Source organism: Ananas comosus, linkage group 5, assembly GCF_001540865.1.
Source record: "Ananas comosus cultivar F153 linkage group 5, ASM154086v1, whole genome shotgun sequence".
Taxonomy (NCBI): Eukaryota; Viridiplantae; Streptophyta; class Magnoliopsida; order Poales; family Bromeliaceae; genus Ananas; species Ananas comosus.
The window spans coordinates 6,003,582-6,016,696 of record NC_033625.1 but is presented as its reverse complement, the minus strand read 5'-3'; the positions used below and the strand labels follow the sequence as shown (position 1 = coordinate 6,016,696).

At 34.1% G+C, this 13,115-nt stretch overlaps 1 protein-coding gene across 1 annotated transcript; it reads left to right on the top strand.

The window, feature by feature from the left end:
* On the top strand, positions 890 to 7,014 carry LOC109710596 (bromodomain testis-specific protein). The gene is made up of 8 exons (XM_020233302.1): positions 890 to 940; positions 2,001 to 2,654; positions 2,961 to 3,038; positions 3,773 to 4,010; positions 4,776 to 4,872; positions 5,512 to 5,653; positions 5,774 to 6,133; positions 6,520 to 7,014. Exons 2-8 carry the CDS (start codon positions 2,088 to 2,090, stop codon positions 6,721 to 6,723), a joined length of 1,686 nt encoding a protein of 561 aa, XP_020088891.1. The 5' UTR covers positions 890 to 940; positions 2,001 to 2,087; the 3' UTR covers positions 6,724 to 7,014.

Below are 13,115 nucleotides of genomic sequence, written 5' to 3'. Positions count from 1 at the left end.
TAACTTTAATCCCACCCAATTCTATTTTTTAATTTAAATTTTAAATTTTAAATTTTATATTTATATTTTAAATTTTTTGAATTTAAAAATTTGTAAGCTTAAAATTGAGACATATAATTTTAAATTTTAAAATATTATTTTAAATTTTTTAAATTTTAAATTTAATATTTAATATTTTTAATTTAAAATTTAAAATTTAGAATTTTAAATTTTTGAATTTGAGATTTTAAAAACAAATTTTATTTTGAATTTTTAATTTTTAAAGTTATATATATATTTAAATTTAAAATTTAAATTATAAAATTTAAATATTTAAATTCAAATATAAAGTTATTTTCTGTTTATAACTACACACTATTCTTTTTAACGCTATTTTTCTTATTTCTAGGAATAATCCAGTTTTCATCACAAAATTAGTTTATTTCACACTTAACCTTGAACTTATACCTATCTCTTAAATAACTAGTTCTTTATTTAACCCCGAATCGAACGAAGCCTTAAACAACTTATACCACTTACTTACATCAAAACAAACAACGGAATTCAAAAAATTAATTTTACCAGCACCAATAGTGGGCGGTGGTGATTTGAAAGAGAGGATTCGGTCAACAGATGGGCGGTGGTGATTTGAAAGAGAGGATTCGGTCCACAGATGACATGGTGGACCAGGTTCACGTAGTAATATCTCGGACCCTTTACTCACGTGCTACACAAGTCCCGGCACGTGACGGTGGCCCTAAGGCCCCTAACCTTTTTTTTTTTGGGTTCTAGAACTAACTCGAACCCGAGCCCAAACCCGAAAAGACGCGAGCCCAACTCGTCTCCCCCCAACATCCTCCTCCGCCCCCGTCGCCACCGCGGCGCCGCCGCCGCCGCCGCCGATCTCCGNGCCGCCTCTCTCCGCCGTCGTCTCCTCACCTCCCCGACGAGCTTTCCCGAGGTATCTTCTTCTTCTTCTTCTTCTTCTTCTTCTTCTCCTGCCCAAAACCCCTGTTGGAAACCCTAATCTCCGCCGTAGAAACCCTCATCGATTGGAGAAACTGAGCTTCGATTTGCTTCTCTGTCGCTAACTTCGCTTCGTTAATGATACATGAATCGTTTCTTCGATGTCTCTCTCGCTTAGGGATATGTTTGCTCTTGTTTTTAGGTTTCTGCGTATTAATTCCGCTTAGGGTTTCCTATTCTTCTACTGCACTGACGAATAGTGCGTTTTTTTTTTTACCCGATTTTTTATTTTATTTTTATATTTAGTTTACTGTCGTATCATTCAAGTCTTGATACTAAAGAAAAAAAAAACCTAAGAAAGGCGTTGGGAATACGTCATTAAGTACAAAATTATGGACTTAGAATAATTAGTGTACACATGGCCTGCAAAACTAAGGGTTCTGATGTTCCACGAAAGTTAGCGATGAATTCGGCGCGTGATTGTTCCGAAATTTGGAATGCAAGTGAGAAAGATTTGTTTTTTTACTTTTAAGAACTTTGAAGTTGGCGAATAGTGTTTCCTGGGCATAGGAGAGGAGTATCTGATTTGGTAGCTGTGACAAAAACTTTTTTGCTAATTAAAAGTAGCAAAAATTTCTTTTTTTTTGTTGAAAAAATAAAGATGAAGTAGTGTGATGCTCTGATCAAGCACTTATGCATCTTTTTGTTGTTGTATTTCCGTTAATCTTCCAATTTCAGAACATTGAACAACTGGAATTATATTAGTGTGCTCGGGGGGTTTAATTGTTTTATTTACTGTTTTAATTCGAATAGATTAATATGTTCTCTGGTTGACTTTGACACTCTTGAGTAAATCATTTACTCATCTAATTTGCTTTTGTTAATTGCTAGTGAGTTGCTTATTAAAATTTTCGTGAAATTAATTGTGTTTTAGAATCTTCTTTACCTGACTCTTGCTTTTTGCTGATTAAAAGTTTAGCTATGATGATACCGCTATTTGTCCTTTTCTAGTAGGTTATTAGAACTATTAGTAATAACTAATCTTCATGTTTCAGGGACAAGAACGTCTTTTAGTGGCATTTGGCAGAGGAACAGAGCTCATTTACATTTTGACGGTGCTCGATTGACTAATAAAGAAGATCATGAAACGCAAGCGTGGAAAGAGAACAGGTCACAAGAAAGGGGCTAAAAAACTGGTGGTAAAAGATCTGACTAAGTCTCCGGTCTCTCTGAACACAGAAGAGAGTAGTCAATTGGGTCAGAGCGATCGTGATCAACATAATTCAGAAGCAGTTCCTGAATCTGCTACTTTATTAGAGAAGCTCAGCACCGTGTCAACTACTGGTGTCGATGCATCAAATGATGGATCAACAGGGAAACCAGGAAATGGCCGTTTTAAGGTGAAGCTAAAATCTTCGAGAGTTTTAGAGCCTCACCGAAGTTCTTCAGATGCACAAACACACAGTGACACCGATAGATCTAATCTGCAAGTTCCAGTTGAGACGAATGATGCAGCTGTAGAGAAAGACACTGCATACTCAGATGGGCAAACATCGCTGCCAAGAAAAACGGGAAGTATTAAGATCAAGACATCTAGGGTTTTAGTCTCTTCAACTGAAAAAAAAGCAGATGTATCGGTGCCGACGAATAAACTACAAAGAGAGAAGGATCCTCGCTATAATGAAAAGGAGTTGTCTGAAGCACTAGCGGTAAGAGTTGAAGAGATTATTCATTATTGCCTGGAACTTGTCCGCCATGTTGTGGACTGCATTGGGATCTGATCTCATTTTTCCCCCCCACATACAATCTTCACCACTTTAAAATAAAAAAGAGCCCCCCCAAAAAAGAAGCTGAAACTTACTAGATGGTGGGGTTTCCAAGTAAAATCACTGGGTGGTCTGTAGCTTGATGTGGTGGACCAGGATTGGGTGATAATTTTCAAGTTGGGCTTCATCATTCTGAATATGCTGATCACTGAAATGAGAATTCATGTGGATGATGATGTTGTATTTCAGGTGATTAAGAAAGTTATGAAGATGGATGCAGCTGGGCCCTTCAATGCTCCCGTTAATCCTGTTGCTCTAGGAATCCCTGTAAGTATAGTGTCCTGCTGATATTTATGTAGAACATATTGTGTATTATTCTGCTTTTTCTTTAGCATGGTTGGGGTAAATTAGCAGGCAGATAATAAAAGCTAACTGTATCTTGCACAGTTAGCTTCTAAGTATATGTAGCCTCAGGCTCACTTTGAAAATAAAATTTGACTTTTAAAGTTAAATTTCAAATTGTAAAAATAGACCCTTATATAAATCATCTAGTTTGGTATGGCTAAATTCTCTGTTATGGTTGTATATCTTGCAAGTTTGAGTTGACTTGACCACCTTAAACTTCTGAACAATGCTGTAAATTTTGTTTTTTGTCTTTTTGTTTTTTTGGTTTTTTTCTGCATGACATAGGTGTACAGAATACGGTTTGGAAAGCTAATGATGAATAAACATTCATATGACTGTTTGCTCTGCTAAATTAAAATTCTATATTACTGAATTTTTCACTACTTCACCTAATGTTGGAGTATTAAAGACGGGTCTGATTTATGGATAGATACGTAAATTTGGTGTTCGCTATTTGTTTTCTATCACTAATATATGTTCTTGTCGAAAAGGGTTTGTAGCCTTTCTATTCAGTTGGTTGTGCATGTAACTTTTTATTTGTTATATTAGATTTCCACTGCATGGTTCTCATTCGTGGTTGATCTTTACAGAATAAATTAAGTTCAATATAAAGTTATATGCTGTACTTTGACCAATATCTGACTTCTCTTTTCCAGGATTATTTTGACATTATTGACACTCCTATGGATTTTGGAACCATATGTAATGATTTAGAAAACGGTCGCAAATATATGAACTCAGAAGATGTTTACAAGGATGTGCAGTTTATATGGGAGAACTGTTACAAGTATAATAATAAAGGTGATTATATTGTGGATCTCATGAAACGAGTGAAGAAGAATTTCATGAAGTATTGGTCAGCAGCAGGCTTGTATTCCGAAGTGCCAGATAATAGTAAGTATTAGGCAATTGCTGACTGTAATGTTATGTAGGTACTTATACTGTTACGTGCTTATTCTATAACTCAATGTTATTAATTGAATTTTAGATTGTCTTTTTCGATTCCTTGTATAGATTGTAAGATCAAGTTTCATGGCTTTTTCTTTCTCTAGGTGTGATTTTAGTCTCTTTTTTTTTTGTTTTTGAAACTACATGAAATTTAGTCGAGAACTTGAAGCAATAAAGTAAATGGGATTTGTCTCACTTTTTGTAGATCGTTGTTTGTTCGTGTTATGTTGTACATGTTTCATCTCATATTTTTTTACTGCCAAAACATCACAGAATTTTGATTGGGATATAAGGCACAATAAGTATTTTGAAATTTAGAGTGGAGAAAAGATAGGTAGATGAGGAGAGAGAAATATGATTTGTGTGGATCATCTACTGCATTTTACCAACAAAGTTGGCAACATGACAAAGGATCATCTTTTGTGCACGTGATATGATTTTATCCAATTGTGGGATGATTCACAAAAATTTCTCAATATAAATTTAGTTTCGATAGCGTTCAAATTTCAAATTTATCCGCCAGTTTCCCATATGATATGTTATTCGTACCATTCCAGTCAGTTATTGGTGCACTCCGAAGTTCAAGGCCCTTTTGCAATGATCTATTTATCATGCCTTCATTTTTGCTCTTCTTTAGTTTTATTTTATTTCATATTGGTTTGAATCTTACCCCAAAGGTGCAAATGGAAAACACTTCATTCCTTTTTGTAGGTGCTGCTGAGAACAGTGAGGTTCAGGAAATTTCTCGATCTGGTCAGGAAAAGGTGCATCAGAAAGGCAAGTCAAAGCGCAAACGTCGACGGTATGGGTAACTAAATTTTCTACTTTGTGTTCTTTTTCCCCCTATTTGAGATTGAATATGTATTCTTTTATATTTCTAAAGACACCCAAAGAATTGAGAAGCTGCTAAGTGATTACTGGCTTTATTGATACTGCATACATTTTTGTCCCTTTCGGCATCGTAATGAAGTGAACAAGGAAAATTGATAAGGTAAGATATAAGAAAAGAAGAGTTCAAAACATAGAAAATGGAATTGATTAAGAAGATGACAGTAATAAGAAAAGATTTTGTTGTTCTTGTTGTTGTTGGTCTTTTCAACTTGCATGGTAGTACGGTACACTCTATAACAAATGTATGGTTTTCTTAGTACAGTGTATAGCAAATCTGGGACCTTTGAAGGTTAATTTGATGTGCTAAATCTGTTTAACTGAAGCAACTTCTCAGATAATCTGAATGCCTTAACCAAAACTTTTTGAATTAAAAGAATCCTAGGTGAACTTTAGTTTTTTGACTGAAGGTTCTGAAGTGTTTATGTAGAAATTTCAGGGACTAATCGACTGAGTTACAATTTTGAGACTCTGCAAGTATACTATCCTACATTTTATTATAAAACAAAATGTATTACCATTTTTCATTAGAATTTTGATATAACATATGTTGGCGCAGGATTGATCTCCATAAAGGCGACTGCTTGTGCGCTGTTTGTGTTGTAAGGCGTCGCAGGAAGGAACGTGAAGAGAACTCTGCAGTGGTTGAGAATGAGATGGCTATAACTGTTGGTAATCTTTCGCAGCAGTTTAAACTAGAGGTTGGTTCCATTTTTTTTTCTTTTTCTTTTCCGTTTCTTTTACTTTCTTAAATATTTGTTTAGCTACTGCCCTGTAGATTGCAACTTATTTTTATCATTTTTTTTTTGACGTGATTTCAGGAAAGCTCTCCCGCCGATAACCCTGGTAGCGATGATGGAACCTCGAGCTCGGACCATTCACCAGAGCCCAATGCCAATGGCGAGACGGAGGATGCTGAAAATGAGGAAAAAATGGAAAATTTCGAGCAGATCCATGTTTCCCGAACAGATCAGCCCGAGGTCACCGAAAATCAGATGGAAGTTGATCATCTGGAAATTTGTGTAAATAATCAACCGTCGGAATTGCCACGCGATGAGGATGGAACTGATGATTCAAACCAACCTTCCGATGATGAAGACGAATACAAAGATCAAAATGAGCTGGAGAATATTACATCCACTCAGCAAAAGGAGGATTTAGTCTCTGATCACCCGCACGAGGTAACAAACATGGCCACACTTGATTGTCTCTACATATTTTTTTTGATATCATTTTATTTTGGTTATATGTATAATTCTCTAGGGATGGGACTATTTTTACCACCATTTTTTTTGGTCTTTATGTATTTGGATCCCCTTGTTTTTATTTGCAATTTCGGATGGTAGTCGGACTTTGACGGATTTGGATTCCCCCGACGCTCATTGTAATGAATAGATACATCATTGATTCCCATTACGAACATTTTCGAAGAACCAAAAAAAGTGGATCAAAATCGCGAATCGAAAAAAAAATAGATGGATTCGTCTTGCAAAATGGCCCTTTTCAATATATATGCTGCCCTAGAGAGAGATTATGTACTTACCATGTGGTGCGTTATTGTCTGCAGGAAGCTGCTGAAAGGGCTGAGCAGGTGAAAACCGAAGAAAATATCGCGCAGCAGGAAAATCACATGGTATTGAAGTTATGCGCGAGCCTTTTCCCGAGCAACCCTAATTCCCTGTGGAGAGGACCGCACTCGTTAGCCCGGCGCCCCGTTGCGGTTCGAGAAAGCCCCATCCATGCTGCTGTAGCAACACTAATGAAACAATAGAGAATCCTGTATCATACAAGTTCTATTTTGATTTTTGTTCCTTTTTGGACATTTTGTAGATATTCCTTACCTCATTGAATTTGTGTTTTGGGATTCTTTTGGTGGTGCCATTGGTTATCTTGTGTTTTAAAGCTTTGTGAGATTATACGAGTCATGCGATCAAATCTGGTTGTGTAATTAATAATTTAAACTAGAGAGAGAGAGATCGATCTAATTTCGGAAATAAAAGCTCGAAAGTTTGTAAAAGAGCTAAATAACTTGAAGGGATTTCTGCACTTTTTCCTTTTATTATTTTCTTTATGATTTTTTGGCTATCCTGGACTATCCTTAGTTCATGTATTATTCTAATATCTACGAAGTCGGTGGTGCGGTTTTTCTTTTTTGGTTTTGTTTTCGTTTTCTGGTGTAATCACAGAAGAAGATTGAATTTCAATCTCTAGAACAGCAATTCAAATAACAACCACCAGTCGGTGTTGCGGTTTTCCTTTTTTGGTTTTGTTTTCGTTTTCTGGTGTAATCACAAAAGAAGATTGAATTTCAATCTCTAGAACAGCAATTCAGATAACAACCACCGGACAAGGCCTTTGATTGTTATTTTAATTATGATGATTTGATTGATAAGCAAATTCCTCAGTAACTACTTGCTGTGTAGCTCATCCATTATAATTAGGTTCAAAGTAGAATTTTCTTTAGTGAGAAGCAATGGTGAACCATCACAAGAAAGCTTTTTTTTTTCTTTTTTCTTTTTTTATGTTTTGGCCAACATGACCTGGACAAATTGTTGCCTGCACCAGGTGTAGGTGCACCGTATTACTCGTCTCCCCCTAGCTATAAATTAGCAATACTGTCTGTACACTCTTTAGAGTAGGTGTAGATTTTACACCCCACTCAATCAAGAGCTTTTATTTTTGAAAAAAAAAACTTTTGTAGGGAGCTTTCCAACAATGTCTCGTTTTATGTGTCAGTTTTATCTCTATCTAAAGGTTATAATACGTTTCTTTAGAATTTAAATTTTTTTTTTTTGAGTAGTGCTAAAGAACACCCACAGACTCTTGGATGAAAGCAAAATTAATACATGATAGAGGATCGAGCCCAACAAGGCATCGTTGGGGAGCTTGTCACTGAAGTTTTATCCTTATCTTCTTTCCCACTAATATTATTATTATTTTATTTATTGAAAATTCATTTGAATTTTTATGAACTCTAAGAGGGCAGAGGCGTAAGATTTACACCAATGATTATATGTATCTTATATTCTAAAACTGAAGAGATTAGATGTTCTAGAACATTTAAGAATCTATGTGTGAAAAACCATATGCTTGGAAATAACCTTCGCAACAAGTAATCCTCAAAAAGAATTTTGTTTGATCCATGAGAAATAGTTACCCAGAAATTACGATTTTAACATACAATTTTTTTCGAATGTTACAAAAATACATCCAGAGGAATAAATTCTGATTTCCAGTATATATCACGCCTCCTTTTTTCTGAACTTAAAACCTCGCAAAAAGTCTATTTTAGAATTTAAAAGTTCTGCTCTATTATTCATGCTATTGTTAATGCAAAAAATAAAATGTGGTATTAAAGTGTTGGCCAAATTATACGTCGCTTCTTAATTACATGCACAAAACCAACTATAGAAATTAACATGTTCTCTTATTTCTTAATTATTTGTTGTCTCCATCTAACTCTACCTTGGACATAGTGTGCTCACCTAACACTTTTTTTTTTTTTTTGACTAAGTAATTACCACCACATCAAGCACGCACACACACACTGCATTTCACATTAATCACACCTTATTAACCACCAAGGGTTGAAATGTTCTACTCCTTTTATTTCCTCTACAGTAGAAGTGATTTGAAAAACGATTAAGACCAAAAATGACTCAGAGAAATGATTGAAAAATAAATCCTTGAGGTTTACCGCATCTTCAGTTCTCTACCGCGGAGTTTGAAATACTTTACTTTGATATTCCGTAATTTTATTCTTATTTTACTGTAATAACCTGTCATCGGGTCGGATACTAAAGGGTTAAAATTTATAACCAAAAAAATAGTTAAGTAATATATTTTACAAACTATAGGATGGTAAAATGATAATATAGATTAGTAAGATAATGTGTGAAAAATATATTACTCCATTAATTTGCGGTCTACAAATTGTAGTACTGTAGTACCTCACTTGATATAAAGAAAAAGATATATAGAATAATAAAGTAAAATTCTTTTAAATGACATGATGACAAAGTAAGATGCGCTAAAATTTTGGGAATCGAAAATTTCCCTTTGATTAACCAGTATTTTGATTTTTTTGTCGTGTGCGATTGCATATATTGTTTCCGCTTGAGAAATTTGTTTATTTGCATGCTATGAAACTATTCTCTAGACATTTTTCCTTATTTGATTTGCAAAGAGAAATGTTTTCTGATTTGTGATTATATATGAAATATGTCCTTGTTCCTGAAAGCTTAAAGAAAACTTTGTACTCGGATAAATCATCTGAAATAATTATTATTCTTTAAAAATTAAAGCTGCTAAAAAGTGATATTTTTATATTCATATAATTTTAATAACAAATCTGCTGGGTTAATTGCATGATAATACTTCGAAACGCTCATAAATTTGTTCTCTCTCTCTCTCTCTCTGTAAGGGAATGACATATGTAAAATTTTCAATCTTTTTAAAATCTTAACATTTAAGTAAAAAATGGAGACTAAAAGGATCTTTCTTTGAGTGTAATTACAAGTGCCCAACAATGTCGCCCTTATAAATTATGGATATATTGATATTAGGGAAAACTTCAAAAATCCCCCATATGATTTCGTACTTTTTCATTTTAGTATCCTATGGTTTAAAGTGTATCAAGTTAGTACCATGTGGTTTCGCACTTTCTCACTTTAGTACCCTGTGGTTTAAAGTGTATCAAGTTAGTACTCTGTAGTTTTATTTTTGTATCAAGTTAGTACTCTGTGGTTTTATTTTTATATCAAATTAGTATCCTATGGTTTTATTTTTATATCAAGTTAGTACCCTATAATTTTTTAAACCACATGGTACTAAAGTGAGAAAGTGCGAAACTATATGGTACTAACTTGATACACTATAAACTACAGAATACTAAAGTGAAAAAGTACAAAACCACTGGGTATTAATTTGATACACTTTAAACCATATGGTACTAAAATGAGAAAAAGTGAAATCACAATAGGGGTATTTGAAGTTTTCCCTCGATATTATAATGCAGAGAGTTTTTATAGTGTTATGGCCAAAATTTGGTTTGAACCGGCCGCATTTTCATATATATAAATTAAATTAGAAACTTATATATATACATATAGATCTAGAGAGAGAGAGAACGAGAGTGAGAGAGAGAACTAGGCTCCTATATATACTTTCGAAAGTATGGAGGCCTTCGTACTTGTAAGTTGTTTTCGATGATGAAGCATTCGATTTAACGATCGGCTTCGTTAGACATGATTTATATATATTATTGGAACTATTTAGAAATCAAATTTCATAATTTTTTGACTTCATTTGCCTAGTGAACGAGTAGGCTCAAAATGAACAGTTGAAACTAAGAATCTTACAAAAAATAGTGTTGAAAGACGTAAGTTTAAAATTGAAAGTATTGTTCTTACTCTTGATGTTAAATAGAATTTTCTATTATAGAATGCGGCGGAAGTATTAGTTCGTTCGTACCTTTTTCAGAAGTGATTCGCGTTACAACTCGATAAGCCCGGATCGTCGAGGTTGATTCACGTGTCCTTTGATCGTCCTTGATTAAATCTTCTCACGTCCCAAACTCGCGATGGATCAAACTACAAACGAGCACGATCACAAATCCACCGTTCAAGTCCCTCTTAGAATAATAGGTTGATGGAGGATGTGGTTTCTCTCTTTCGTTTTCTTATTCTTGCTTTTTTTTCCGTTCTCGTTCCATTTGTTATGTGGGATCGCCCGCATATTTATAAAGGATTCCAAAATCCTAATAGCGTTAGAGATAAGGTCAAATCGGTTATCAATTGTTATCCTAATATGACTAGGATTTATCTCTAATTAGCTTTTCAATTTGAAAGCGAAATTAATTCAAATCCAATTAGATAACATAATATCCGTCGGATCGAACCCGCTTATGGGCGTACCCGATTCGATTTAACCGAATGCCAACATCTATTAAAGTTTCATATAACTTGAATTCTTCTACACTTTTGAACTTTCAAACGTGCTACATCGGCCGTTAAATTTAGCCATTTTTGAAACTCTTTGATCACTTGGTAAATGATGCCAAAATATTATGAAATTTGGTTTTTAAATAATTCTAATAGCGTAAATCATGCCTAACAGAGCCGATCGCCGAATCGGATGCTCCATCATAAAAAACAACTTACAAATACGGAAGTCTTCGTACTTTCGAAAATATAGGAGACGTACTCTCTCTCTCTCTCTCTCTCTCTCTCTCTCTCTCTCTCTATATATATATATATATATATATAGAGAGAGAGAGAGAGAGAGAGAGAGAGAGAGAGAGAGAGTACGTCTCCTATATTTTCGAAAGTACGAAGACTTCCGTATTTGTAAGTTGTTTTTTATGATGGAGCATCCGATTCGGCGATCGGCTCTGTTAGGCATGATTTACGCTATTAGAATTATTTAAAAACCAAATTTCATAATATTTTGGCATCATTTACCAAGTGATCAAAGAGTTTCAAAAATGGCTAAATTTAACGGCCGATGTAGCACGTTTGAAAGTTCAAAAGTGTAGAAGAATTCAAGTTATATGAAACTTTAATAGATGTTGGCATTCGGTTAAATCGAATCGGGTACGCCCATAAGCGGGTTCGATCCGACGGATATTATGTTATCTAATTGGATTTGAATTAATTTCGCTTTCAAATTGAAAAGCTAATTAGAGATAAATCCTAGTCATATTAGGATAACAATTGATAACCGATTTGACCTTATCTCTAACGCTATTAGGATTTTGGAATCCTTTATAAATATGCGGGCGATCCCACATAACAAATGGAACGAGAACGGAAAAAAAAGCAAGAATAAGAAAACGAAAGAGAGAAACCACATCCTCCATCAACCTATTATTCTAAGAGGGACTTGAACGGTGGATTTGTGATCGTGCTCGTTTGTAGTTTGATCCATCGCGAGTTTGGGACGTGAGAAGATTTAATCAAGGACGATCAAAGGACACGTGAATCAACCTCGACGATCCGGGCTTATCGAGTTGTAACGCGAATCACTTCTGAAAAAGGTACGAACGAACTAATACTTCCGCCGCATTCTATAATAGAAAATTCTATTTAACATCAAGAGTAAGAACAATACTTTCAATTTTAAACTTACGTCTTTCAACACTATTTTTTGTAAGATTCTTAGTTTCAACTGTTCATTTTGAGCCTACTCGTTCACTAGGCAAATGAAGTCAAAAAATTATGAAATTTGATTTCTAAATAGTTCCAATAATATATATAAATCATGTCTAACGAAGCCGATCGTTAAATCGAATGCTTCATCATCGAAAACAACTTACAAGTACGAAGGCCTCCATACTTTCGAAAGTATATATAGGAGCCTAGTTCTCTCTCTCACTCTCGTTCTCTCTCTCTCTAGATCTATATGTATATATATAAGTTTCTAATTTAATTTATATATATGAAAATGCGGCCGGTTCAAACCAAATTTTGGCCATAACACTATAAAAACTCTCTGCATTATAATATCGAGGGAAAACTTCAAATACCCCTATTGTGATTTCACTTTTTCTCATTTTAGTACCATATGGTTTAAAGTGTATCAAATTAATACCCAGTGGTTTTGTACTTTTTCACTTTAGTATTCTGTAGTTTATAGTGTATCAAGTTAGTACCATATAGTTTCGCACTTTCTCACTTTAGTACCATGTGGTTTAAAAAATTATAGGGTACTAACTTGATATNGTTTCAAATAATTTTTCAAATAATAATTTATTCTCAAATATAGATCTTAAATTTTTACCATTGGATCTCATCCAACGATTAAAAATAAAAGTATCTGTCACTTTTCTTGACAAAAATACCCTCAATATCCGTTATTTCCTATCTACGCATTTTACAAATATCTACGCATTTTCTCAAACGTAATTCCCGTTATAACTTAAAATATCCGTTATATCATATCTACGGGGTACCTTAAATATTTTGTTTCTCACACACGTTTTCTCAAACGCGTCATAAATTAAAATATCCGTTATCTCTTATTTACGTGTTTTTCAAATATTTTCTTTCTCATTCGTAATACTTGGGCCAATCACGTAAAATATTACTAAAAAGATTTAATACCCACCTAAACAAAACTAAATTATTAATTAAATATAATTTTATATTTTTAAATTTTTTTTAG

Excerpts from the sequence above, each read along its gene's own strand:
- LOC109710596 (XM_020233302.1), top strand. The coding sequence starts at position 2,088 with ATGAAACGCAAGCGTGGAAAGAGAACAGGTCACAAGAAAGGGGCTAAA. Across the intron at positions 4,011-4,775 it reads TTCCGAAGTGCCAGATAATA|GTGCTGCTGAGAACAGTGAG; the intron begins GTAAGTATTAGG and ends TCCTTTTTGTAG. Across the intron at positions 5,654-5,773 it reads CGCAGCAGTTTAAACTAGAG|GAAAGCTCTCCCGCCGATAA; the intron begins GTTGGTTCCATT and ends ACGTGATTTCAG.